Source organism: Mercenaria mercenaria, chromosome 18 (assembly GCF_021730395.1).
Source record: "Mercenaria mercenaria strain notata chromosome 18, MADL_Memer_1, whole genome shotgun sequence".
Classification (NCBI taxonomy): Eukaryota; Metazoa; Mollusca; class Bivalvia; order Venerida; family Veneridae; genus Mercenaria; species Mercenaria mercenaria.
Genome location: NC_069378.1, coordinates 58,623,732 through 58,649,940, shown reverse-complemented (window position 1 = coordinate 58,649,940; position 26,209 = coordinate 58,623,732). Strand labels below are relative to the sequence as shown.

The window sequence follows — 26,209 nt, the reverse complement described above, 5'->3', positions numbered from 1 at the left end:
TCAAAGCAGAATATATCTGATTGACCCCATCTGTAAACATAACACAAGAATAGTAATATATTTCCTTTATGTAACTTACAATTTTATTTTCAAAAAAGTGATTGGTTTCAAAATATCATTTATTAATATTTGTATTAGTTGTTTATTACACAAAAGTATAGTCTTCAGTTTCGGTGGCCCTCAAAGAAATAAGTAGATATAAAGTATGTCTGAGATGGGGTGGGAAATATTGAAATAAACTCAGAACGACCAAAAATAACATGATCTAAAAATTTATAAAGCATAATAAGACTGATTTTATATACATATAATTTGAATGTTTTTTTTATATGTTTCAAACGTTTCCGACATTTCAAGATGGATTAATTTTCCGCTTCAAAAACTGCATTGTGGGTCAAAAACGGGGGAAAATACTCCGCGTATGAACGGTATTAATTTTTCTGATAAACCGATTTCTATATATAGAGCATCTGCACTGATTGGACAGTTGCTGATACTGTCTTAGACATCGGCAATTCATCAAACAAAGTTAACAATAAATGACAGAAGGCATGGCAGAATGTTTAAACCATCGGAAAACTTAAATATAGCTAAACGTTTCGCCAGTAAAAAACGTTTCGATGTCTTATAATTTTAAATGGTAGAGTGACTAAAAGAAGTACGGAAATAAATATCAGAAGTTACCATGATGTCAAACAGTGATTATATTGTATCTACGTTTATAACTGTCATCTGGCATTCAGTCAATTTAAAACGTAAGTATAAAATTCAATTTTATATTAGTTTGTGAGTGTCAAAATACTAAAATAAGGAACTGGATTAAAAAGAAGCGATCAACGTATAAAACGTCAATGATAAGTGAAAGTACCTATTATTTTATTTCATAACATGATATCTGACAACAATGAAAGCACTTGCTGCATTTTTGTGAAGTCTTCTAAAAAATTCTAATTTTTCATACTTTTAAATTTGAAAAAAGGATAAAATGCAGCTTAATTTATAATTCTGTACACGTAACTGAGTGTGCTCGTATCATTTCAAAGTCGTATATGTATATATACAATTTTACAAAAAAATATATATCTGTCAGGTGAAGGAAGATAAAAAGCAACAACTTTTTTGTTTCAAGAGCTGTAACTATAAACCTCAAGGGGAAATGCCTATGACTTATTTAATGTATAAATATATATTTACGTTTACAAATCTTTAAAAAAACAGGAATGAGTGTTGTTTATTTTTGCTAACATTTTATGTCTTATTTAGGTACTGTTGCACCGTGAGAAAATCTACCTCTCTAAATCTTTCAGTCAAATAGCATACACGGTTTCATAGGTTTGATTTTTATCATCATTTTACGGATTTATACTTGCAGCAGTTCAAACGGCATACAGTCCTGAAATGGAGACAAAAATTAGAAATGAGACCGTTCTAAATTCTTCATACGATCCAGTTTCACGACCAGACGCCCAAACCCACGTGAAAGTCGGGCTTAGTATCATCGCAATAGATGAACTGGTAGGTAAAACTACGAAAAACAATTTTAATCTGATGCTCTTTTCTTTTTTTTAAATAATAATGCTATGTAAAAAATGTGTATTAATGTAATTTTTAAACCACCGGTTATAAAACTTGACGAATAAATGTCGTTTTCATACCATTTATTTTATCAAGTAGTTCCTTATATAAATTGCAGGGTTCGTAGTGTGTGCTTTATAATAGGTTTATATTTAACACATATTTTCTAAACTAATAATAAAGATAGATAAAAGTAATGCTGTAAAAATTAATGTCTGGTGTCATGTGAAAAAACTTATTGTCAGAAGTAGAAACTATTGGCCCTCTGTCCATCGGATCTAGGTTAAGAGTTTTGACTATTATCCCACAAGTCATTCAAAAAGTGGATAGTATAAAAGCGAAATTCTCATATTCTTGACAACACCAGTAATGTTGTAACGTCACTATTTGAGAAAAAAATATCAATTTAGGAATCGGTGTCCTGCTAAGAGCATGTTAAATATACAACAGGGTGCCAAGCAAAGACTGGATTACAACAATTAAATCCTGATTAAATAACCTAATGAATTGCATAAACATGATACTACTGTGTATTGATAAAAACAGTGACATTACCTGACGTTTTACTGTAACCTGACACACAGTTCACAGATAAATCAAGTCCGATAGCCTATTTAAATTCACCGATACTGTGTAAACATTGGAGTATCATCAAGAAGGAAAATCATATCCTTCATGCAAATTAAGAATGTAAAAATGCAATTGAAAATATCAAAAGCACTGCTATATTTACTGAGTAACCTTTGACGACGGGCACACCATGCGTGTCTGGCGTAAGGATACACTTGACAATATGCCGTGACAGAGCCCGTTCCGTTCCGTTATGTGTACCAGCTTCTCAACCTCCTGCTGAATATACACTAAAGGTTTATTTCAACAAAATTGTTAATGGCGAATATTTGAACTAGAATATCTGATGATACTTCAGTCCAATTAGTAAAGATGCATTGCAGATCCCCCACTTATCATCCTAAGGGTTTTAAGACAGCGTATATTGCAGTTTTAATCGATTCTTAACCAATCAGTAAAATAATAACAAATGTCATGTTATCGGTATTATGACATCTGCATTCGTCATCGATATAGTAATTCTAGTCCCTAACTTTTCATTAATTATTTTTACGTCATATATTATATTAAATGTGACCAGTATACAGAACACTTTTAATTTCTTTTAGAGACAAACTTCTTTTTACAACACTTAGCAAACTGATTGAATATTGTTGTCTTATAATTGTGTAAAAGAGTCTCGTTTTTTCCTATGAATAATGATTTTACCTTTACCTACGTTTTATGTGTTTGTCATTTTTGGTTTCTTTGTCGATATTTTGATATTCATATTTAGGTAATTCATACAGCATTTGTTGTTTATGAATTTGTAATCGTTAGGGGTTGTGCAAAGTAATTTTGATCATGCATGACTTATGCATGAAAAGTTTTCTACAAATTATAGTATAATAATGATTATATTGGAATTTCCCTGAAAAAAAGGTATGAATATAGTAAGACGGCCCTTTTGATCTTGCCGCCATTATTATTATCATTATTATATATATATATATATATATATATATATATATATATATATATATATATATATATATATATATATATATATATATATATATATATATATATATATATATATGTCATGTGTATGATTTTACTTCCAGGATTTAAAAGGTCAGAAGTTAACAATGGCTGGCTGGTTAACATTTGTAAGTATTCACTTATCTAACTTACTACTCAGTATAAACTTATATTTTCAACGAACTCTAATTCTGAATATTTGATAAATATTTCTGTTGCAAAATTTTGCTTTTTACTGCTGAAGGATGCTTCCAGTGCAACACTGATGTCAATCTGCTTAGTGTACATATAGTAATCAGATATGAGCTAACATTACAAACCGAAATGTTAATAGATTATTAAAGATATTGCAAGAATATGATTTGACATTCTCACTTTACAGCGGGTAAAGGTGTGTTTCCAACCAGAACTTAATAATCATTGTTCCTTTTTGCAATATAATAGTTTTTCCTCTTGTGATGTCATAATTTTGTCAATTTCATATATATGCGTGACCTTGTATTCGTTAAATAAGATTTCTGTACTGTTCTGTTCATTGTTCAGCTCCAAAGACATTTTTATTGCAGGTTATTGGATATAATAATATTAATAATAATAATAATAATAATAATGATAATAATAATGGCTGGCTGAAGGTCGTCAAAAGTTTAAAATTTACCGCTCAAACCGTAGGTTATTACTTTGAGCACCAAAATGGGAATCACGACCATAACTCATATGACACCAGTACCAGTTTTTACAGGAAGTGGTCTCGAAAGTTGTTCAAATAAACTCGAAGCTTTCATTACAATTGAGCTAAAATATATAAGTATAAACTAAACTAAACTAAACTACATTGCTTACAGGAGTGGGAAGATCACAGAATTCACTGGAACAAAACAGAAAAAGATGATATGGAATATATCTTTGCAAAACCTAAGAATATCTGGAAACCCGAACTCATAGTTGACAATGCGTAAGTGATAACTTTCATTATCATACAATAATAAGCTTGCCAGAAAAATAAGAGATAAGTTAACCCTTAGCCTGCTAAATTTCTAAAGTGGACTGGTCCATCATTCAATTTGTGCAATACCATTTATTATTCGAAAGGGTGTTCACAGACCATGACTGGCCTTCACGGTAGTGCTGGCTGGTCTTGGTCTGCACTGGTCGCAAAGGCAGAATAACTTGCCGCCAGCAGGCTAAAGGTTAAAGATTATGCTCAACTTTCTAGATTTTATTAAGTTATTAAAAGTCTTCGAGTTACATTTAGGTTTAAAATGAATATATCATTGAAGTTTCTGCTACCTATAACCATTTGTCGCTTCGGATTTAAAGAAAGGTTCAGTTCTCATTTTCTGTGATTATTATGATTCTTTCAACACAGGAGGTTAGACGTGCCGCGTAATAACTTGGGAATGCGTAGACGTCTATTGGGAAATTCTTCGCTCCTAATAATCGAAAAAATGTGTGTACATTAAGTATAATACCGTTCTGATATATCATTTTGATTCCGAAACGTCTTTTATATAATTCAAGAAGTAGATACAATGCGAAAACAATCTTTCTCTGCGCTTGTATGGCTCCAAATAAATGTGTTTGAAAAAAGAAACGGACATGCACAGTGTAACAGTGTAAGGACAGTCCCTTTGGAGATGAAAAAATCAAGAAAAAATAGAAGTTTGATGTATAGCAAGTGGTAACTTTTATTTTAAATTTGTTGTTTTTTGTCTTCAAAGTATTGAGGATCTTGGTCTTATAAAGAATGACGATTTAGTGTTAAGAGCGACATCTACCGGACAAGTGGAGTGGGAGCCTCCAATACTTTTGGCAACACACTGTAAGGTAAACATTAAATCAAGGATGATATGCTTGTGACAACCTTTTCAAAATGGCCACCAGTCGCAGAAAATGTAAGACTTGGATGAAATATCTCTGACAATGTATTAGCTTTGCGGAGTAAATGTACATGATAGCGTCATATTGACAATGACTGACACATTAAAATGTGATATGTTTTGTAATGTACAAGGGTTATTTGATTTGTTTGATATTGTAAAAGTAATGGTAACACTTAAAAGTATACATTTTGATTATCGTTTCTTGTTAAAGTTTCAAAATATCATATAAATATTTTCCGATATAATGAAACAGTCATGCATTTTCCCTTGTCAAAACATCTTAAGTACAAATCCTAATCATTAGATACCGGTATACGAAATAAACAAATTCAGTAGAGATATTCCATCCCAGTGTATAATTTCTGCGACACAAAGAGAAGAAATTGCGCGTGCGTTCCATGCAGTTAGTTCTCTCCTGATAAAATCCGACTTTAAATTTACGCATTCCAGACTTCAAGATCTCGAAATAATATCAAGTGATGTCCTTCTTCTGCGCCTTAAATATGATGGCACTGTGGACTGGGAACCACCTATGCTGTTTGTCACACACTGCGAGGTTGGTTCCCTTTTTGAATTTTTTAATCATTCAAGTTAAAAAGCCAGACGTACAGCATTTAAAGGTTAATTTAAAACTGGCTCAATACGCCTTTGACGTTATGTCCAATGTACGTCTTATATTATATTGCTGTCTAATTCAGCGTGGGTAACTTATCCTCTTGAATATAGATTCTTATCTCTTTTTTTCTGTATAAAGTTGCTTTTTTAAGGTAAATATCTAAAATATCAATCGTGAATTGAATCTTTTATCCTGAAAACGAGTAATAAATTGTTATAAAATCTTTAAGTTACGTGAAGCGTCACTGTAATATAGTGAGACACATCGCATACTGTCTCCACTGTATGTCACTCTCGGTTTGGAATACCACAGTATCACATCAAGACAAGTGTTCTCCATTAGCATTCTCATATTGCCCTTGTTACGTCGATTCTCTATAGTGGAACATACATAAGAACTGAAATCACAAAAACGCGGCAATCTCTCCGGGTCTCAAAATAAGTTTGATCTAAATGAAATAGATTCTCTAAGTCGGAATCCCCAAACATCTCATTTCTCCTTCGTTTTTTCTCTCGGGATCTTCTTCCCCCACTGTATCTTGTCCAGCTTATTGAATTCAGTTTAACATTAAGGATTTTGTTAATCGTTGCGCACATATAAATGTCGCTTTTACTTGATACATTGTCGATCACTTCGCTTGATAGCTTTTAACGCAATAGCAACCGACCATTGCGTTTTAATTTGTCAGTATTTCAGCAAATGCTGCGTTTTGTTTGTTTTGTTCGGCTGGTATAACTATGCAATGCTTATCTGCATACTCATTTAAAGAGCAATTTGATATAGCTAAATATTGCTTTACATAATTTAGGCTTAAAATACAATTTAAGCTCAAAAGTTACACGGCAATGGTTCTCACATGATGCATTATTCATACATACATGTACTTTACAAAACGTATACATCTTCAAAAAGTTTGCAACCAATTCACATGGTTTGTGATATATTCATAGCTTACGTATGTGTATATTTTTATTGTATTTGGAGAATTGTTCTTTCTTACCGAAAATTCTTCCTTTCCAGGTTGATATAACATACTATCCGTACGATCATCAAAAATGTGCCGTAGAAATTGTGAGTTGGACGTACACTATAGAAGAGGTGAAACTGGAGAGTCTGTTCACAGTGATCAATCTAGAAGACTTTGAGTAAGTAAATGGTGCGCAACTTTTAAGACAGGTTGCTATGTGAACTTGAATATTTGTGCTAAAAAGTCTTTACTGCGAATTTAACATTTATAAACTTTTTTTCAGAATTCGCACTTCGGTCAAAATCAAGCTAAAATTTCACAAAACAAAAAAATGCTAAAGCTTCGTCCAAGTTTTTAGAACAAAAATTACCCCATCACTTCAGTAATTGTAATATGTTAAAATTTCAGAGTGCACGGAGAATGGGATCTGACCGAAACAAGGCTGGAAGATAAAAATCTGACGGAACACCTTCCTGATGGGACAGTGAGAACTTATCCTAAGATGGACTTTTGGGTGTATCTGAGTAAGAATGTTTTGTTCACGTGAAAACCGTTCAGTTCAACAAAGACAATTTAGCTTCATACATAAACAAATTATATAAATTAAAAATTACCAGTTGAAGCTATCAAACCTCTGTTGCTGTGATTTTAAATTTGCTAGTAAAATTTGACAGTGAAACGGGCCTAAATTATAGTATTCGTTTGGTTCCGAAGTGCTCGAGCGTTTTAAAGTGAGTGGAGGACTAAGAAGTGAGCGTTACTTAACAGAAACTTAAACATCGGCATACATATTATAATTTCATTTTTAATTTCTCTCATTTACATTATCTTAAATTATCCAATGTTGGATGCTTTTATAGATTTCTGTTACGATATCAAACACTTATTGAGGGAAAAGCACCATTCTAACTTTGAGTCACATGAGCAATACGTCTCAGATGCGACCATTCAAGCGTCGTGACGTCGGAAAAGCTCCTCCTCTTGAGGCCAATAATTATATTTCACAATTGCATTTTAACAGTAAGTAGTTAAATTATTAAAATATTTATAAACCTGTACATATCCGCTAACGTTTTGATTAATGCACCATGCCATATATTTGAAGGGCGGAGAACACAGTTCTACAACCTGAATGTGATGATGCCTATTATTCTGACGTCATTGATGGTTGTCTTGGTGTTCATCGTTCCTACTAACTCCGGGGAGAAAGTCTCGTATGTTCTCACGGTATTTCTGTCTCTCGCTGTGCTCCTTACAATCGTGACGGATTCTCTCCCACCAACATCTATCACCTTGTCTGTCTTAGGTAAGTGAAGAGTGATAGTGCAACGTAGATCTACGCCATTGCATTACAATTCAGTACCTTAATTTCAGTGCGACGTGCCGATATCTTAATCTGAGTGAGTTGAATAAAATCATCAAAATCCAGTTTAACATGTTCTTGCATGATTGAAAACTTTACACAAGTTTTAAAATAGTGTCATAAGTCCCGCCAAACTTCTCACACTAATATGTATATTCGTATATTCGTATTTTTTCAGGCTTATACCTTGGCATTGTGTTGATATTTTCCGCAATCGGAATACTTCTGACAATTCTCATTCTGATACTCTTCCACAAAGAAGGTCGGCCAAAAGAAGGTTCATTCGTTATAACAATTACTTGCTGTGCCGCAAGAGTGATCCGTTGGCGCATCCCTGGACTGCAGTCAAAGTCAAAACATAACCATGTCCACAACAAAGTATCGCCGATGACGGACACTACTACCCTGGAGACACGCAGTGTCGTTAGCAGCGACTTCGAAGATGACGTCAACGATCTAAAAGAAGACTTGGATATTGGCACGTGCAGTATCGCGCCGAATGACGTTGATTCCGGCGTCTCTTGGAAAGAGGTTGCAGAAATCATGGACCGATTCTGTTTCTTCTCCTTTGCAATTATCACAATTTTCATGAATTTTGCATTTGTGCTCACGCTAGCATACGGTGGACAATATAATGGTTATGAATAAGCAATTCTTACGTTTTACTAGCAGAATGTATTCCAGACAGAATCGTATTTCATTGATAACACTTTATATACATTTATATTTTGCTTAAATATCAGAGGGAAATTCAAAATAGTACTCGAGACAGTTTTCAACGACTAAAATACCCATGTGCTCAATATTTCTGCAAGCAGAGAAAAAAAATTATTCGGATCAGAAGTAGATCTATTATTTAAAGGTATATTGGGATCAAAATTTCATATTTAAAAACAAGAACAATTACTTCATAATTATGGTTTATCTAAATATAAATTAACAAGTTTATGAGTATTAGCAGTACAATATGCGTTAGGTTTAAAAACTGGCTGTTTTTAACAATCAACTGTTACTGCATCGCATTAATTATGAATGTAGCTCTATGTGCAAATTTAGTAATTTAAAAGATAAATAAGTTTGATGAGGATGTTGCACATTGGAAGTAAAAAGATCTATCAAAAGATAAAATATTTTAGTGAAAGATGGACATTTAAAGGGATACTCGGATATTTTTTTCAAGAAACAGATCGATCCTTGATTTTTCTATTTTACTGAATAAATACAATGAAACAGAAAAATGCCGTTTTGTCCAATTAATTTTTGCTGTGGTAGTCGTTATATGACTATATATGGCATAGCGAAAATTTGTGACAAATCGTTCAACGAAGGATATGACCATCAAACATTTTATAACAATTCTAAGTGTTATCCTAACATGGTATATGTAAGTCAGCTTGAATGAAATGTAAGCAAAGGCATGAAAATTGCGCGATCATGTCGTTATTGTTAGAAACCATGTATCCATTTTAACTAAGCATGTCAGTGTCGTACACAGTTTTACCTGTGTTTCCATAACTTTTCCATTTATATTTATTTATATTGATATTATATGTAGTCTTTGTTGTTGTACAGATGTCTTGACATTTCTTGTTTATTAAAGTGTGTTCTGCAATTAATAAGGCTCGATATTTTCACACATGTGTTGAATATTAAGCTACATGTACAACTGTTTTATGCAGACATCCGCTTTCTTAGCCATTTTCAATGCATTTTGCCGGGATATAGCTAACATTCAGAGAGACATCACTTTCTGAAAGTAATGAGTTTTTACTGTAATGGAGTATAATGCAACTTAGTCCAACTCGTGAGGTAATTATCACTTTCATTTAATTTCAGTCTGACATTGGTTGTTGCACGAAATGTAGCATATATGCAACATTGAGCGTTGCACAAAATGTAGCATATATGCAACATTGGTTGTTGCACGAAATGTAGCATATCTGCAACATTGAGCGTTGCATGAAATATAGCATATATGCAATATTGGTTGTTGCACGAAATATAGTGCAACATTGGTTGTTTTACGAAATGTAGCATATATGCAACATTGAGCGTTTCACAAAATGTAGCATATATGCATCATTGAGCGTTGCACAAAATGTAGCATATATGCAACATTGGTTGTTGCACGAAATGTAGCATATATGAAACATTGAGCGTTGCACAAAATGTAGCATATATGCAACATTAATTGTTGAACTAAATGTAGCAAATATGCAACATTGAACGATATAATCATTTAAACGTCTGGCGAAAATAATCAAGTGACGTGATTCGTACATGTCTTTGAAATTATTTTTCAATAATCTGTTCTTGAAAATATAAAATTTCTTTAAACAATTGCCATATATTAATAGGAGTGGCTTTTTTGCTATTTTAAAGTTTCTTACATGTATACATTTTCAAAACTTCTTGGAATTATTTGGTATTTGATATTTGTTAACCCTTAAATCCCATTATTGTTGGTTCGTAAGTATGTTAGTATGCTCATTGTAATGTGAATGAAGTTGTATATATAGCAGAGCATTGTGATATTTTGAAGTCTCATCTTCATACAACAGGACAGTCTTTTTTGTTTAAGATATCAGGTATACAACAGGATATTTCATGCACATCATAAAGATATTTCTATGCATAAAAGTGGACAACGGTCTGGTAATCTAGGGGACGAGAACTTGGTCCCCAGCTTCCCCAAGACGGGGCGAAGGCTTGGCGAATATTCTCCGGGACTATATGAATATAAATCATTTCTACTGTAGGAAACAATGCACTTTGTCTCAAAAGTGGAACCTACTCAGTGACAAACATTTACAAAAAGATAATGCAACTGATTATTAAATGTAGGCGCAGCGCATAGTTTCGTGACAGGATGTAAATTGTAAGTTGAGGAATGAACTACTTCTGGTACTAAAGGTTGGCACTAACCTTTAGCCAGTATATACTCAATGTGTGCGTACATCCAATAGGTGTGAATTAATGTTTGCGGGTAATGAAACCCGGAACTTCGGGAAGGAACGTTAGCATTAAAATAGTGTGATATTCATACTTTGAATCATTAAACAAGCACAAATAGCTAACATACGTTTTATTAAAAACACAAACATATATATAAAAAGCTCAAAACTAGTGTAGCCAACATTTTAATGAAGACGAAACCTTAATAGCATGGAAGTTGTATTCATAAATAGTATTCTAACCGGACTACCCATGTGCAAAGTTAATTTGGAATCAGTTTGCTGTAATATTATACCTACATATGCGTTTAAACCAGGATTAAATAACAAAAACATCACAAATACGATGAATACAATAAGATTGTTTTCAGTTTAAGAGTTATTAATATAACCCCACCCCCTCGAAAAAGAAAGTGAAACTATATAGCAAAAGCCACGTTCTAAGAACGCAGCTCCATCAAAACAAAATCTTACAACAGCATATGTGTAGATTCGCACATGAATAATATGTACACATAAATGTAGGGATAACGCATGTTTTTTCGTGTTATAACATCTGCAGAATCCCGAGGGATTGGTTGGTACTCGAGGGATTCTGAAGATGTTATAACACGAAAAGAACATGCGCTAACGCTATTCTAGCATAAATCGCGTAAAAACCAAGTAAATAGATACAATGTCCCTCAACGTCATTTAATTTCCATGAAATGCGAAAGTCTACGTTGTTTTTTCACGTTGACGTCATTTCCTTTTGAATTATCCGTTTTGGGGCCGTAATACGTTTAGCTTTGCCACGGAACGCTCATATATAAAAAGGTGTTATAATAGCACGTGAGCGCGAGAATCTCTCTGTTAACACACGTTTTCTCTCCTGTTAAAACACCCCCTAAAAGTGACAATAACAGCAGTTTTATGCTAGAATACATAAAAAGTAAGCAAATAGCAATATAGTATACCCCAACCCCTCGAAAAAGAAAGTAAAATTATATTGGAAAAGCCACGTTCTAAGAACGCAGCTCCATCTTATAGCAATATATGTGTAGATATGCACATGATTAATATGTACACACAAATACATAAAAAGTAAGCAAATGGCAATATACATAGAGGCCAAAACATACAAATAACAGAACTTATTGGGGCATCGCTTTGCAAACACCACAGTGGTGGGGGTGTAACTGTGCACAAACTCTTACTTACTCATTATCACTAAATAAACGTTCTCCTTGTTTGGTAAACTCCTAACACTCGTAATCATATAAAGTCTATCTATATAATTTCCAAAACAGTATTCATATTTATAATATTTTCAGTTTTGATAATCAACCAATTTTATTTCTTTGAAAAGTGAACAATACGTTAAGCAGGCAATAATCAATCAGAAATACTTTGTTCATTTTTTTACAGTTTAGACGTTTGTAATATTGTAAAAATCCTAAGAAATAAAAATGTTCATAATGCAAATCACACTGTTTGGTATTTTTTTATTCAGACATCATTTCATCTAATACAAAATGCGGTATCTTTTATATTTTAAAGTTATTTTGCGATTCCAAACTGTACTCGTGTACTATTGTAGACTGAAAACTTTCAGTTGGTCACAATCCCTACAACCAACATATACCTCTTTTTTCTCAGGACTACAACATATAGACACTGGATTATTTAAACCAGTCCCTACTTGTTGGCTTTGTTTGAAGTTTGCTGGAAGTCGATAAATGCTATTTTCCGTAATATTGCACACCAGAAGTGATCCGTCATCTAGCATCAACATTCCATTAGGTTTCCAAGTACCGTTGTATTTAGCGGATATTTCACCTTGTAACGTTATACTTTCCACCAGGTCAGATTGACTATAACTGATATAGAGCAGTTGGCTATCCTGACTAAGCTCAGTGTTACGTGGATATACAAAACCAGTTTTATCTTTAAGTGAAAGTATGTTCTTGACATTGCCTTTGGTATCCAATACAAGAACGCAGCTAGGACTAGCGCAAACCACATAAAGATGGTCTTGATGGTAGGTTATACCTCTACATCGTCCTTGAACTTTAATACTGCGGGAGGTTGACAGCTGTCCATTTGTTCTTATGATCAATATCTCTCCTTTATCTGGCATTGTCACAGCAATCTCATCCTCCGGAAGAACGGCCACATCAAATGGAGTAGAGTCTAATGTTTTCTCGTCAACTACTGTCTTCGTCAGTGTATTTACAACTTTCAACTTTTTATTGTTATAATCCGTCAGAACAAGTATGTCAGATGAGAGGAGGGCACAACCAAATATAGAACATGACCAACTATCTGTTTCCGTTCTTACATTTATATCTTCTTTGTGAGATAACTGACTGTTTCTTTCTGGAAAGTGTAACAGCTTGGTAGAACTGGTAAGCCTCTTAGGAGCCGAAGCCCTACTAGTGGAATATTCCGCCAATTTTCCAAAGCTGTCAATCGATAGAATGTTCCCAAAAGCTTTGTTGCATTCAAATCGCCAAGTCATCGTCTTTCCAATGACATTTTCAGCCTGTTTCACCTCTTCTGACTGTAGTGTTGGTTTCGCCCGTTTTATAGCAATAAAAAGGTCACCATTTTGTTTAGCTGCTTTATGCTCCATTAAATTGGACTTTGATTTCTTGATGTTTGAAGTAAGAGTTGCGCATACATCCAGAACGTCATTCACTTTCTGTTTATCCGAGGATTTCCGTTTTGTAACGTCTGCCTCAATCTTCTCTTGCAGTGCATCTAAATGATCATTTATTTCTTTTCTGAATTGTGTTATATCTTTTATCACCTCGTCATGCCAAATATCTATTTCCTGGTTTCTTTTTATAGCTTCTTTACTAACAACGTCCGCTTCTTTAAGTTTCTTCTCCAGATTACTCATTGTCTCCTTGTATTCTTTACTGTCCCCTATACCTGTACATGTATCTGGTATATACTCAAGGTCACACGTCCTATGCTTCATTATCATGCAATCAGTACAGCCCAGCTCTTCATGCTTCGGGCAAAAGAACTTGATGACTTCATTTCTATGAGTTGGGCATTTTTCAGTGCAGACATTTGACGTTTGATCAGTCGTGGCATGTTTGTCCACTTTATCTATATCAAGCAACTGATGGTTTTTCGAGGCTTTCGTTTTCTTGTGGCAATGAAGACAGGTTTTACATAAATATTCCTGGCAATCAACACAAAATCCATGAGCTTCTACATGTTGGTCGTCAGATAAACAAGGGACACAACTATGCGCGAAGTCCTCGCCTGAACCCGTTGATACTGAACCTTTGAAATCCGATATTTTACGACCGGAAACCGCCATGTTTAAAACGTATGCCTACAAATTCCAGTTTCGTTTCTTCAAGAGAACATTTCCATTGAGCTTATTCACTTGAAGTCAATAATTCATAACACATGAACCAACTACTTTATCTACAAACCACTTTATGCATGTCTGTGCGTGTCTGTTAGTTTATCATAAATTAACTTATTTCATAAATTTTAGTATTATTACCTCTTAAATAAATTATATATTCCATAGTTCTCTCATGACTAAATCTTTATCTGTCACTAAGTAGTTACACTGTTTGTTTCCAACTTTTCCTGCAAATAAATAAAATGTTGATTTCTTTCTACTTTCTTTTTCAGAACATACACAGAAATTGTCTATTTAGATGTAACCTGTCCTACCGCTCAACCACATTGAAGATATCAGATAACCGCTTCACTTGCTATATCAGTATATGTCAATAACAAAGTATCGTTTGCTTTAATGGTTAATCTGATTTTGATCAAATGGATTTGATCAAAGGTTTAACAAATGATTATTTACACTTATCTGTGTTGAAAGATGGCTTATTTTTTAAAAATCTGATTTTTATCCTGGTTGCCGAACCAACGTAGAGTTGATTACATTTATAGATATATCATGCGCGGATCTAGCCAATTTTCCCAGGGGGGAGGGTGCCGATCGAACCCTTACTATAACTAACATGTGTCTTTATATATATACATATGTACTAAATAATTTGACGTGTGTCTGTGGATGTTAGCCGTTTACAAGTGCGGGGTTGCCAAAAAGTTTTTTGTTGAACACGCTGAAATAGAAAACTAGCCAACTAGCTAAGGGGTCCGGGGCAGCATGCCTGCTCCACCGTCCCACCGGAAAAATTTAAAATTCAGCGCTTCATTTCCTGTATTCTGGGGGCATTTTAGAACACTTTCCACTGCAATTTTATATACATATACCACTTATTTTCACATTTATATTACGAGCTCACCTGTTAAATTTTGCAAAAATAATAAAATGAAGTTTTCTTAAAGGTAAATTTCTTTGCTTCCTTGAGATAATTAACATAGATATTAATTAGGTCGGGTCGTTCGTAGCAGCAGCAACATACACTTTGAATGCGATCCTAATGTTGAATTTTGGAAAAAAACAACATTTTCTTTCCTTCTCTTTTCAGGATTTTTCAGGTCCGGGCCCCCGGACCCCCTATCCCTTCTGGATCTGCGCATGTATAAGAACTGTTATATCATATTCAACTTACTGATGCTCTAAAGGCATAACCCCCTTATTTTATTCATTTATTTGACAATTTAAATTCCGGAAAGTCTAAACCTAATAAAAAAAATCTAACAAAAAATTCCGACCTTCCTACCCTATTTTTAGCATGTTACCGGAAACTAACATTTTTAGGCCTTATTTGACATAGTTTAAATGAAGCTGGCAATCAGCGTTAGTAAGTAGTTTCTGACAAGTTCCCATTATATACATATATAGGGAAAAGTGACCACGCCATCTAACTGCTATGATTTTCGACTATTAATGTAAATCATCCTGGTAAAAGGTCAAGCTAGGGACAGTTCTGATTCTCCTCTACTGACCAAATACACTGTATACCAATTTAGTGTACATGAAAAATATGTGCACACAAATACATAAAGTAATAATTAGCAATATACAAAGAGACCAAACCCGCCCGCTTAGCTCAATAGGGACAGCGCAGACCTACGGATCGCGAGGTTCGAGTCCTGGCCGAAGAGTATGTCCTCCGTGACGATTTGATGAAAGACATTTCGTCCTACACCTCTGATTCAAGTGGGGAAGTTGGCAGTTACTTGCGTAGAACAGATTTGTACGATTAACTGCCCGCTGTTACATAACTGAAATACTGTTGAAAAACAGCGTTAAACCCAAAATAACCAAATAATTCTGCACCTTAAGTTATGTTTCAGGGGCCTCCGTGGTTAAGGGGACGCATACTTTGAAATTAGAAAAAAAGTGGGTGGGGTATTATAAAATTTACCTGCAAAAAAGTACACGGTTTTGGTAAATGAAATGAATACTGTTTCAACTGTTATAAGTACACAAAGGATTGCTCACTAAAATAAAAATGAGAAAAACTGAAACAAGAAAGTTATTGTTGAATTACATAAGACTTCTTGTGTACATTCAAAGTCAACAATTAAGACTTTTTGGTGCGAAAATAATAGTGCTTCACTTTGTCCAAACATTTATCAATGTCCTACAGATTCTAATTTAAAGAAAGAATGTGAAATAAGTTCACTGTCTTGCTTTTCATTTGGCATATGTGAGCTAAAACACATTATTTAGTTTGTTTACAAAGTAGTGCATAAGAAAAGATACGGTGGTCAAGGAATGCCACATTACAAAACTAAAAGAGTATATTCCCCTTAATACATTAAACATTTATCATTACAGAAGTCTAGTGGCTTACAATAAAGGCCTAGAAATGTTGCCATTATTAATTTTTAACTTGGTATTCATGAATTGCAATGCACTTAAATATCAAAATACATTCAACAAACTTTTGAAAATGTACTGTCTTAAAAATCCCTAAAATAAGGTATGAAATTTTGTTGAGAGGTCCAATCAATGTGTACATGTGCAAAAGCAACATTCTAATCTTGTTCACAAAAGTTACTAATACACAGCAGGAATGTCAATGATCAAAACTGGACGAATATACAGTTATCCTCATTTTAATGTCATTTATAATTTGTCCTTGAATTCTCCACCATACTTTTCATAACTCTGTTTGCACGAGTTGCACGAGAATGCTGTCATTCACGTAAAAAAATGGGGTCAAATAAGTTGTAAATGCAATATCATGTAAACGTAGTTAATGGATTATGCAGTTCAAGATAAACTTAATCTCATAACGTAACGATCATGTATAATGTTGTAACAACAACTTTACTTACACTAATTTAAGTAGCAGTCGGTTTATAAGTGACTTTATCGATTCATTTTGTGTTTTGTTATTGTTGTCAAAAGTATAACGGAAGTGCCTCACAACTGAAGCGGAAACCATTTGATGCGCAAAGTAGTCCACTGTAGGTAATATTTTTTGACAAATGTCCACAGAAATTAATAATTTTCTAATATTAAAGACGAATATCTGAATAGGATTCATTATTTGATAAGAAATTATAATCATCGACATGTTTTTTTTAAAAATCGTACACGTGCTGACACCTAAGTTGTCTCCCGTCGTTTATTAGAGTTACCTTTCGTCCGGCGCAGTAATACATTTGCAGTGAATCGCCGAGAAGTCGTGGGAAAATTAAAAACCATGTAAACAAACTAAAATTAACCACATTTTCAAGATTAATTTCAAGTGATCGGCATTATGCATTTAACCCGCCTGACCTGTGTAGCATCTTAGATATCTGTTCTAAGGTATTCATTGTGTAGAATGTCATGTTATGCCCTTGCAATGCTAATCCCACTCTGATTTTTTTGTTTATATTTTTTATCAATGAGAAATATGGCGTCCATCCCGAGATGAACTGACGTGGCGTTAAATTTTTACATGTTTAAGCAAACCTGGTGTGTTAGAAAGAAAATCTCATCCCTTCAACATTATTTGGAACACTGTTATTGTAAAAAACCTGTTTTTTCCTTATACAAAAGCTTAATATTTTGTGTTGAATGTACTTTCACAAACACCTCTGTTTTCCTATTACATTCATAGTACCACATCCTTATCCACAAAATACTGAATATTACAGGTGTCCATCAGTATTATATCAGTTTAGGAATATGTTTTTTATTTTCCCACCATTGATTTCTTGAATATGCACCCCTTCCGCATTGCTGTATGAACTGTGAATGTAGCAATATGCGTCCCCTTAAAGTCGCTGACTTTGAATCACTTGCCCATCATCGATGTGGGTGTGAGGAAGCCATCCAGCTGGCTTACAGTAGGTCGGTGGTTCTACCAAAGTGCCTGCCCGTTGATGAAATAGTGCACGGAGGGGCACCTGGGGTCTTCCGCCACCATCAAAGGTGAAAGTCGCCATATGACCTAAAACTGTGTCGGTGCGACGTTAAATTCAACGAAATATCAACCTAAATTTCTAGCCCACGGCTCAAACGAGCAAGAAATTCAAAGTCACTGGACATTAACCACTCTGCCAGCGGTTGACTCCTAAAACAATAGGGGTCATCTACTGACCCTAACCCTGGGGAATCATCCTAAGAAGTTTGATCACTGTAAGCCAGTTATCTTGTCTAGTTATTGATCGGAAATCAAGTCTACTGCCCAACGCGAGTAAAACATCATACTATTACTTTACAGAGGCCAATTTCACCAAGCTTATTTAGAACTTATAAGTAAGGTGTTTCACATACATATTTTGAGCAAATTCATTTTAATTATTCGGCTAATCTTAGAATCTGAGCCGAACAAAGATAAGCGATTTGTTTTGTCAAAATTATAAGAATTATATAGGTACATACATAAGACAGGTACATACATGAGACAGTTCCTGAAACGGGACCACTATTTGTTGCATTAAGCACATGATACAGTCAAAGTTAAGACCAAAGTTTGTAATACGAACCATACCAATTACTCATCTTTGCTAACAGTAGCAAACTAAAATAGAACATGCCAGCCGCCCTATTGTATCCCCAAAGTTTGCTGTCAGTTTCAGTTAACAGCTGCAATTTATGGGTCCTATTGTATCCCTAGCGTTTGCTGTCGGTTTCAGTAAAAATCTGCAATTTACGAGTCCTATTGTGTCCGAAAAACTTGCTGTCAGTTCCAGTTAACAGCTGCAATTTATGGGTCCTATTGTATCCCTAGCGTTTGCTGTCGGTTTCAGTTAAAAACTGCAATTTACGAGTTCTACTGTATTCCATAAATTTGCTGTCAGTTCCGGTTAACAGCTGCAATTTAAAAGAGTCCTATTGTGTCCGAAAAGTTTGCCGCTGATTCTAGTTAACAGCTGCAATATAAGAGTTATATTGTATCCCTAGCGTTTGTTGTCAGTTTCAGTTAAAAACTGCAATTTATGAGTTCTACTGTATTCCGTAAGTTTGCTGTCAGTTCCGGTTAACAGCTGCAATTTAAAAGAGTCTTATTGTGTCCGAAAAGTTTGCTGCTGATTCTAGTTAACAGCTGCAATTTAAGAGTTATATTGTATCCCTAGCGTTTGCTGTCGGTTTCAGTAAAAATCTGCAATTTACGAGTCCTATTGTGTCCGAAAAACTTGCTGTCAGTTCCAGTTAACAGCTGCAATTTATGGGTCCTATTGTATCCCTAGCGTTTACTGTCGGTTTCAGTTAAAAACTGCAATTTATGAGTTCTACTGTATTCCGTAAGTTTGCTGTCAGTTCCGGTTAACAGCTGCAATTTAAAAGAGTCCTATTGTGTCCGAAAAGTTTGCTGCTGATTCTAGTTAACAGCTGCAATTTAAGAGTTATATTGTATCCCTAGCGTTTGTTGTCAGTTTCAGTTAAAAACTGCAATTTACGAGTTCTACTGTATTCCGTAAGTTTGCTGTCAGTTCCAGTAAACAGATGCAATTCAAAGAGACCTACTGCAATTGTTTCACCTTAAATTTGCTGTCAGTTCAAGTTAACACCTCCAATTTAAGAGTCCTATTGTGTCCAAAGGTTTGCTGTCAGTTCCAGTAAATAGCCGCAAGGACCAGTTGTGTGAAATTATTTAAAAATCGGACCATCGCTTTCTGAGATGTCGTTTGAAGTGTTTCTGTTTTTAGCTCTGGTAGCCCCTATGTGCAACCAAACGGAACCGTTTGATCAACTTTGTTAGAGGACCACCCAAGGAACATCATGGCCAAGTTTCATCAAAATCCATTCATTGGTTTTGGAGATCGTTAACAGATGGACGCCGGACACAGTGTGATAATAATACCGCACCATGAACACTTTGTGTTCAGGTGATATAAAAAAAGACATCTAAGAAAATTCGAGCGAAATTTATGATAAAAAAGGCAGAACTTACATTTATTTGTCAAATGTAATCCACACCAACTGGACTTATTTTTATTCTCAACATTTCGAATGTGTATTCACACAAATCATGGCAAATTAAAATTCGAAATGCATCTTGCGAATCCTCAGGGCGAAAAACCTGGCTGTTTGAAGAGAGACTTTGTAGTAAGTAAGTAACAACTTTATTCAAGGCTCACCAGATCTTCACTGCCAAAACAGGCAACAAAAGTTGTTTTTGGCATGCGCCCGCCCAACTGAAAAAAGTAAAGCCAAAATTTTTTGGTGCGCTACTTTTTACTGACGTAGCAGTGTACAAATGCTTAAAATTCCAGTCTCAGATTGTTCTAAAATGGACTTTATTCACAATAAATACATACTACCCACACATCGTCTACATTATCACATAATACTTATATTTAGTTGCATTGAAGTTATTTCCCCTTAATGCAGTTACGCCATTTTCTTCAAATGTTTACCAAATTGAGTTGCTACAAAATCGGATTTTATTGAAAATTGGATGAAAAACATACTAATTTACTAGCATTTGATAACGTCAGTCTATAGTATTTTGACATTGATGCATGCCATTTTTTCAGTTTCAGACAAGATTTTTAAACTTTTTTTCCAATATAAGTCTATGTATAACTTGGGATCCCCAGGGCAGGGCCATATTTGACCCTAGGGGATAATTTGAACAATCAACTATCAAAGGCCTAGGTCTTGAACTCAGACAAAATGTTTTTCCCTATACAAGTCTATGTTAAACTCGGGACCCCCGGGGCAGGGCCTTTTTCACCCCAGGGGGATAATTTGAACAATTTTGGTAGAGGACCACAAGGCAATGCAACAAACCAAATATCAAAAGCCTAGGCCGTGCAGTTTCAGACAAGAAGATTTTTAAAGTTTTCTCGTATATAAGTCTAAGTAAACATGGGACCCCTGATACGGGGCCTATTTTCACCCCAGGGGGCACAATTTGAACAATCTTCATAGAGGACCACAAGGCAATGCTACAAACAAAATATCTAAGGCCTAGGTCTTGTAGTTTCAGACAAGCAGATTTTTGAAGTTATTTCCTATATAAGTCTATGTAAAACTTGAGGCCCCCCAGTGCGGGGCCTCTTTTCATCCCAGGGTAATAATTTGAACAATTTTGGTAGAGGACCACAAGGCAATGCTTCATACCAAATATCAAAGGTCTAGGTCTTGTGGTTTTTCGACAAGAAGATTTTTAAAGATTTTTCCTATATAAGTCTATGTAAATTTGTGATCCGCGTGGCAGGGCCTCTTTTTTACCCCAGGGGCACAATTAAAAAAATCTTGATACAGGACCATAAGATGATGTTGCATGCCAAATATCAAGGCTCTACGTCTTGCGGTTTTGGACAAGATTTTTAAATCTTTTCCTGCTGGTTGCCATGACAACCAAAGTTCTGCATGGAATTAAATTCTTTGAACAAGTTTGATAGGGGACCAAGGTTAAGGATCACTGAAGTTTGGTGAAATTCTGCTCAGTGGTTTTCAAGATTTTTTTTAGAAAATTTTGACCAACACAGGACAGACAACGGACATTGAGCGGTCACAAAAGCCTTTGGCTCAGGTGAGCTAAAACAAGAGGACCATGATGGTCCTGAATCGCTCACCTGTCCCCATATGACCCAGTTTTGAACTGAGTATGACGTCGTTTTTTTTTATTATTTCACATAGTGACCTAGTATTTGAGTTCATGTGACCCAGTTTTGAAATTGACCTAGATATTGAGATAAAAATTCTGACCAAGTTTCATGAAGATCCATTGAAAAATATGGCCTCTAAGAGAAATCACAAGGTTTTTCTATTATCTGACCTAATGACCTAGTTTTTAAAGGCATGTGACCCAGTTTCGAACTTGACCTAGATATCATCAAGGTGAACATTCTGACCAATTTTCATGAAGATTTCACGAAAAGTATGGCCTCTAGACAGGTCAAAAGGTTTTTCTATTTTTAGACCTAATGACCTAGTTTTTGACCACACGTCATCCACTTTCGAACATGGCCTAGATATCATCAAGATGAACATTTTGACCAATTTTCATGAAGATCCATTGAAAAATATGGCCTCTAGGGAGGTCACAAGGTTTTTCTATTTTTAGACCTAATGACCTAGTTCTGGACCGCACGTGACCCAGTTTCGAACTTGGCCTAGATATCATCAAGATGAACATTCTGACCAATTTTCATGAAGATCAATTGAAAAATATGGCCTCTAGGGAGGTCACAAGGTTTTTCTTATTTTTAGACCTAATGACCTAGTTCTGGACCGCACGTGACCCAGTTTCGAACTTGGCCTAGATATCATCAAGATGAACATTCTGACCAATTTTCATGAAGATCAATTGAAAAATATGGCCTCTAGAGAGGTCACAAGGTTTTTCTATTTTTAGACCTACTGACCTTGTTTTTGAAGGCACGTGACCCAGTTTCGAACTTGACCTAAATATCATCAAGGTGAACATTCTGACTAACTTTCATGAAGATCCATTGAAAAATATGGCCTCTAGAGAGGTCACAAGGTTTTTCTATTTTTAGACCTACTGACCTAGTTTTTGACCGCAGTTGACCCAGTTTCGAACTTGACCTAGATATCATCAAGATGAACATTCTGACCAATTTTCATGACGATCCATTGAAAAATATAGCCTCTAGAGAGGTCACAAGGTCTTTCTATTTTTAGACCTACTGACCTAGTTTTTGACCGCACGTGACCCACTTTCGAACATGGCCTAGATATCATCAAGATGAACATTCTGACCAATTTTCATGAAGATCCATTGAAAAATATGGCCTCTAGGGAGGTCAAAAGTTTTTTCTATTTTTAGACCTACTGACCTTGTTTTTGAAGGCAAGTGACCCAGTTTCGAACTTGATCTAAATATCATCAAGGTGAACATTCTGACTAACTTTCATGAAGATCCATTGAAAAATATGGCCTCTAGAGAGGTCACAAGGTTTTTCTATTTTTAGACCTACTGACCTAGTTTTTGACCGCAGTTGACCCAGTTTCATCTTGACCTAGATATCATCAAGATGAACATTCTGACCAACTTTCATAAAGACCCCATGAAAAATGTGACCTCTAGAGTGGTCACAAGCAAAAGTTTACGCACGGACGCACGCACGGACGATGGACGCTGCGCGATCACAAAAGCTCACACTGTCACTGTGTGACATGTGAGCTAAAAACAACCTTTAAACCTCTTAAACCATGTAGCAACAATTCTTGAGATTACCTAGCTTACTAGCATGCTATAGACCAAGTTTGGTGATAATCCATAAGTTGTTCACGACATGAAAGTTAGGTTTTTTTCAGTTTTCAGCCCTGGTGACCCAGACGTGTAGCTAAGCTGAACCATTTAAACAATGGTCCCAGCAAACTTACACCAACTGCCTCTACATGGTTTCATTGTGTGGATGGCCTACACAGTACCTTAAGTGATCACAAAAGCTAAAATAGATTGCTGTATGAACCCAAAGTTGAAAACAGTGTAACAAATATGAAGGGTGCTAAAATCAATGTCACAGGTTCAAACCATGTTGTAGTAAAGAAACCTCCTTTCATATACCTTTGCTGTTTTATTTTCAGAGAATAAAGGAGTTATTTGAAAGGCTACATTTATTAACTCACCCTGCTAAATTTCTAAAATGGACTGGTCCATTTTTCAATTTGGACCCAATTATTATTCAAAGGGGTGTTAACTGAAGATTTACTAACTGAACAGCTAACAGTGCAGGATCCGTGCAGGCTGATTTTGGTCTGCGCTGGTAGCAAAGGTAAAATCACTTGCCATCTAGGCTAATACCCATTTGAGAATATACAAGTTTAATTAGAGCCGTCATCGATAGAAATAATATCGATGTATCGGTGATGTTTTTTGGCCGATCGATTATCGATACACATTTACAAATATTGATACATTTACAAATAAACAGATTCACAAAATCTCTAAAAAAAAGCTTCTTTTTTTCCCACCCCAAATCCTTGTTTTTCCTCCCCAAAAAGTACTTTGCTCGGTAAATTAAGTTGACAAACTGTCAGATTGTGTCACGTCTAAACTCGTACCATAGCCATTTGACAAAATATAGTGTATTACAAAAGCATACAAAACAAGGCAGTCTGAAAGACAGCTAAATCCCCTGCCACTACTATGGATATTTCAAGGGTAAACCTTTGACCTTTAGCTGTGACCTTGACCTTGAACTGACATGGCTTACTCATGAATTCTGCACGTCTTGATGAGGTGATCATTTGACCAAAGTTTCATGAAAATCCTTCAAGGGGTTTAGGAGATATAGACCTCAAACTTTTGACATTCAGTTGTGACCTTGACCTTGAGTTGACATGGCTGACTCATGAGATCTTGATGAGATGATCATTTGACCCAAATTTGATGAAAATCCGTAAAGGGGTTTAGGAGATAGAGTGGACACAAAATGGAAGGCTCAATCCTTTGACCCTAAGTTGTGACCTTGATCTTGAGCCGGCATGGCTGATTCAATCTTTGCGTGTATCAGTGCTATACAGTCTATTCGCAACGAGCTAGGCTAAGTTAGCCGGACAAGCCTGTATCTGATTTCTGATCTCTCTGTCGTTGGGGCTCTGTCCCTCTGGTCAGATCGCTCTGTGTCTGTACTAGTAGAGGATGAATTATGCGCCCCGTGTGGCTGCATTTGAACTATGTAAAGCGCCTTTGAATGTGAAATTGATCATGAAAAGGGCGCTATATAAATCTGGTAAAATAATTATAATTACTGCACAACGTTTTGACGAGTTCATTTGACCAAAGTTTTATAAAATTCCTTCAAGGGGTTTAGGAGATATAGAGCGGGCACGAAATGGAAGGCTCAAGCCTTTGACTTTCAGCTGTGACCTTGACCTTGAGCCAGCATGGCTGACTCATCAGTTCTGCACATCGCCTTGATGAGCTGATTGTTTGACCATAGTTTGATGAAAATCCTTTAAGGGGTTTAGGAGATATAGAGCAGGCACAAAATGGAAGGCTTAAACCTTTCTTCCAAAGTTGTGACCTTGACCTTCAGTGCACATCGTCTTGATGAGGTGATGATCTGACCATAGTTTCATGAAAATCCTTCAAGGGGTTTAGGAGATATGAAGCGGACACGAGTGTCAAGGACAGACGGACGGAGACCATTCCTATAACCCCCCACCACTTGGGGTGGGGGATTAATAAGCAGTCAAATATACACACACAAAACAGCAAAATAGGTGGTAGCCTGTAACTGGCTCAAATACAGGTGTGCAAATCGATATATCGTCGATATCTGTCTTCCAATATATCGATATCGTCAGTATGTCTTAAACCGAATCAATGGCAGCTCTAAGTTTGATACAGATTCATTTTTTCCTTTCTTTCTAGCTCTGGTGACCTTGTGTTCCTTTCAGCTCAAAAGAAAGTTTTATCAAAGACTGGACAAATTTAATCACCTAGCCCTTTTCGTGAATTAGCAATAAATACATGATAGATATCATACTTCCAATTATTGACATAGCATGGGTATATTTAAATTATCTTTAAATCCATTCAGCTTTACAGCTGTGACGTCAAAACATCCAACTTTATCTACAATCTGTAACCATCACAATAGAAGTTGAACTTAAATTCAGTTAAAAAAACTTCTTTCTAAAGTGTCCTTTCTTAATAGTTATATAGTGAGCAGACTGAAATTGTGACAAGTCTCAAAGAATTCCAGGTCTGAATTTTACTACTGAACCTAGACAGTGGAAGGATAAGAAAGCCATGGTATAAACTTTCTGTATTAAAAGCAAACATAATGACCAGTTACTCTGCCAGATTTCTATAATGAATTTGTCCATCTTTCCATTTTACAGTACCATGAACTGTTTAGTGTTAAAGGGGTGCAAACCAAAGATACTGACTGAATGGCAAACAGTGAAGATCATGATCAGACTGCACGGATGTGCAGGCTGATGGTTGC

At 35.4% G+C, this 26,209-nt stretch overlaps 2 protein-coding genes across 2 annotated transcripts; one reads left to right on the top strand and one right to left on the bottom strand.

The window, feature by feature from the left end:
* The first annotated feature begins 3,252 nt into the window (after nucleotides 1–3,252).
* Nucleotides 3,253–9,437, top strand: LOC123538266 (neuronal acetylcholine receptor subunit alpha-3-like). The gene is made up of 7 exons (XM_053530519.1): nucleotides 3,253–3,293; nucleotides 4,011–4,120; nucleotides 4,887–4,992; nucleotides 6,685–6,809; nucleotides 7,040–7,155; nucleotides 7,737–7,937; nucleotides 8,173–9,437. The coding sequence occupies exons 1-7, from the start codon at nucleotides 3,273–3,275 to the stop codon at nucleotides 8,640–8,642; spliced, it is 1,149 nt and encodes a 382-aa protein (XP_053386494.1). The 5' UTR covers nucleotides 3,253–3,272; the 3' UTR covers nucleotides 8,643–9,437.
* Nucleotides 9,438–12,518: 3,081 nt separating this feature from the next.
* Nucleotides 12,519–14,264, bottom strand: LOC123538265 (uncharacterized). The gene has a single exon (XM_045322231.2). The coding sequence runs from the start codon at nucleotides 14,262–14,264 to the stop codon at nucleotides 12,519–12,521; it is 1,746 nt and encodes a 581-aa protein (XP_045178166.2).
* Between the last annotated feature and the right edge of the window lie 11,945 nt (nucleotides 14,265–26,209).

What these genes read in the sequence shown, in the direction of transcription:
- LOC123538265 (XM_045322231.2), bottom strand. Translation starts at nt 14,264, where the DNA reads ATGGCGGTTTCCGGTCGTAAAATATCGGATTTCAAAGGTTCAGTATCA.
- LOC123538266 (XM_053530519.1), top strand. Translation starts at nt 3,273, where the DNA reads ATGGCTGGCTGGTTAACATTT. An exon ending in GAACTCATAGTTGACAATGC is followed by an intron (nt 4,121 to 4,886) that starts GTAAGTGATAAC and finishes TTGTCTTCAAAG; the next exon opens with TATTGAGGATCTTGGTCTTA. An exon ending in GGACTTTTGGGTGTATCTGA is followed by an intron (nt 7,156 to 7,736) that starts GTAAGAATGTTT and finishes ATATATTTGAAG; the next exon opens with GGCGGAGAACACAGTTCTAC.